The sequence below is a fragment of the Haplochromis burtoni genome, unplaced genomic scaffold (genome assembly GCF_018398535.1).
Source record: "Haplochromis burtoni strain Fernald_Lab_line unplaced genomic scaffold, NCSU_Asbu1 Contig_1578, whole genome shotgun sequence".
Classification (NCBI taxonomy): domain Eukaryota; kingdom Metazoa; phylum Chordata; class Actinopteri; order Cichliformes; family Cichlidae; genus Haplochromis; species Haplochromis burtoni.
In genome coordinates, this window is record NW_024583939.1 from 14,263 (window position 1) to 17,084 (window position 2,822).

Consider the following 2,822-nt stretch of genomic DNA (forward strand, 5'->3'; position numbering starts at 1 on the left):
CCCCCCAACCAAAAAAAGACAATGTGAGGGTCCCCGATTTCCCTGCTGGGAGAAGATACTGAACATTGCCTAAATTTGAGTCAAGAGAACATCTGAGATTATCCATGCCCAACCCAAGGTTAGCCAGTAATATCTAACTACTACATATTTTGGATGACTCACTATGAGAAATTGAAAAATTGCTGATCCTGAGCTCTGACTCTTCTCTGAAGCATTCAGATATTTGGTGTATTGGTAAACTGTTAGCCCATTGACTGTAGTTACATCATAAGGTTTTAAAAACTGAGCTTGAACATGTGCTGCATATAAATGATGCTAATAAAAAACCAGAGAGGTTGCCAATTACCCCAATGATGAGGCTTCATTATATTAAATAAAACAAGATACAAAGTGTTACAGCACATTAAAAAGAGCAGCCTGAATGAATGCATTAAGACCTTGGGCCCAGAAGTAGGGAAACTTACAGAATCAAGGGGATAAACACCACATCTTACTGAGACACATATTTCTGAGAATATAAGCATCCGCAGGAAGTTTCTACAAAAGCATGAGCAGAATCAATCAGCTACAGTGTAACCAATACAGACTGAGGAAGCAGCGGCGTAAACATGACTCCTACCTGTGACAGCTAAGGAAGCCACATGAGCAGAGACCTGGATGTATAGGGCAACAGGTAAGTAAGAGAGGGATGCTCAGATGGCAGCTATTTATAATGTGACTGCATAATTTAATTGGCCATCAAAAAAGCAATCAGCAATACATTATTAAACGAAAAAATTAATTCTGCTAAACTCAAACAGTATGGGATGAGTTTAACTATCATATGGACATATGCCCAGCGTCCGGAGCGGGACACAGACAAAAACACTTAACCCTCTGAGTCAAGACCCAGGAACATGACAAAACTCACCTAAATAAGTAACCAAAATATGGTTATTCATCAAATAATGAGGATAATAGATCAAATGCAATGAATTAAAAGCATATCTCTTCCTTCTTCTTCAGCTAAAGCAGAAACCAGCAAAGGACAACCCAATCTTCCTTCCTACTGATTCTGAGTATGACTGGTTGATGGCCAAAATCTTTGTGAGAAGTGCAGATTTCAACTTCTATGAAGTCAGTGTTCACCTGCTACGCACACACCTGCTGGCTGAGGTTTTTACAGTCTCACTGCTGTGTAACCTGCCCATGGTGCACCCACTGTACAAGGTAACTGAGGCTAAACAGTCTAAGTCTTTTGTGCCTTGGAGTTGAATATAGCACTAACTAGTGCCAGTCAATTTCTCAAAAAGGAAAAGATGTGGAAAGTCAATGCAGCAGCACTAATGTAGTGTCCAGTTCCTCTGGCTCATCACTTCTCCATCACTCTGCTTAACAGTTAGTACAAGGTCTTTGTGCTGACAATGCACAGCACCACATTTTGTCAAATGTGGTGCTGTGCATTGTCATCAAACATCTTTACTTTAGCCTCATTTGTCCAAAGAACATTATAAAAATAACTCAAGTTGAGAAAATAAATAAATCAGGAACTCTCAAACAGCCAGAGGGAGAACACAAGGCACCAGAGACAAAAGACCAAAATAAAATGGGAAAAAACCGAAAGCATGAACAGAAACATAGACTTGAAACAAAAACAGAAAGGTAAACAAACACTGAGACGAGAGTGACTTCACAAGAATGCACAAGAAACACGGGAGGAATTATAACAGAAATATGAGATCGAATATAAACAAAACTAAGACCTGGATAACAAAACTGAGAAGTCCAGAGAAAACAAACAGGAAACACAGAGCTGTAATAAAGGACTGAACTAAAAAGAATTGCGACTATACTGAGACCAGAATCCTAAAACAAAGATAATCCAAAATACAATGCTTAAACAAAATTCAAAAACATCTCTCAAAACCTCTTGGCTTTGTGCATTTCATCAGCAGCAACTGGGTGCCACTGGCCCTCTTAATTCTTATTAAGCGGTACAGTGTAGTACGAATTTCACAAGACTGCATAGAAACCTGTTTAAAAATTCTTTTTCACATGACTGCGTTGAAATCATCAAATAAGCAAGGAAAAAGTAATTTTCTTACTAATAAATTTCTCCCTTTCTGCCAGCTTCTGATGCCTCACACTCGCTACACACTTCAGATTAACGTCTTAGCTCGGCAACTTCTAATATCTAAGACGGGAGTTTTGACTCGGGTACGAAAAGACCAATACACTGAACAGACCAAAACCTAAACAACATTTTCTTTTTTACTATTGTGTACAGTATTTGCTTCTCACTTGTATTTGTTGTATCTGTTCTCTAGTATGCAGCTTCTGGTGGAAAGGGTATAATCACAATCCTGCAGAAATCGTTATCCTCCCTGACCTACAGCTCCCTCTGTATCCCAGATGATATTGCAGAACGTGGGCTGAAAGATGTACCAAATTTCTACTACAGGGATGATGGATTGAAGCTTTGGGAAATCATCTTCAGGTTCTCTAATTCTCCCTCTGAGTGCTTACTCGGGTCAACTTTATTTTTAGCGTTTTCCATTAGGTGGTATACCAGATACTTTGTTTAGTACCTACTCGGCTGGCGTTCCAAGCAAGCTGAGTTGATCTAAAAATGTGACATCAGTAGACTGCAAAAATCAAAACTTCCATATTTGAAACCTGGAAATGAGGGAAAGGGCAACACAAAACCCAACACCGTGGTTTCCTCAGTCTGACAAAAAGAAAAGTCAGAGGGGCAGTATACCATCGCCTTGACATCCTCCATTGCTTTGTTTGTGTCGAATACATATTACATAATGGGAGCTTCTGCCACATTGCTTAAACAC

The 2,822-nt window shown here is 39.4% G+C and overlaps 1 protein-coding gene across 1 annotated transcript in view; it reads left to right on the forward strand.

Moving 5' to 3' along the window:
* LOC102290213 (hydroperoxide isomerase ALOXE3) overlaps positions 1-2,822 on the forward strand; it is a 25,112-nt gene that overhangs the window by 11,011 nt on the left and 11,279 nt on the right. The window contains exons 9-11 of the mRNA XM_005952464.2: positions 1,006-1,209; positions 2,110-2,196; positions 2,307-2,476. Of these exons, the coding sequence (XP_005952526.1) occupies positions 1,006-1,209; positions 2,110-2,196; positions 2,307-2,476 (461 nt within the window). The remainder of the gene's footprint in view (positions 1-1,005; positions 1,210-2,109; positions 2,197-2,306; positions 2,477-2,822) is intronic.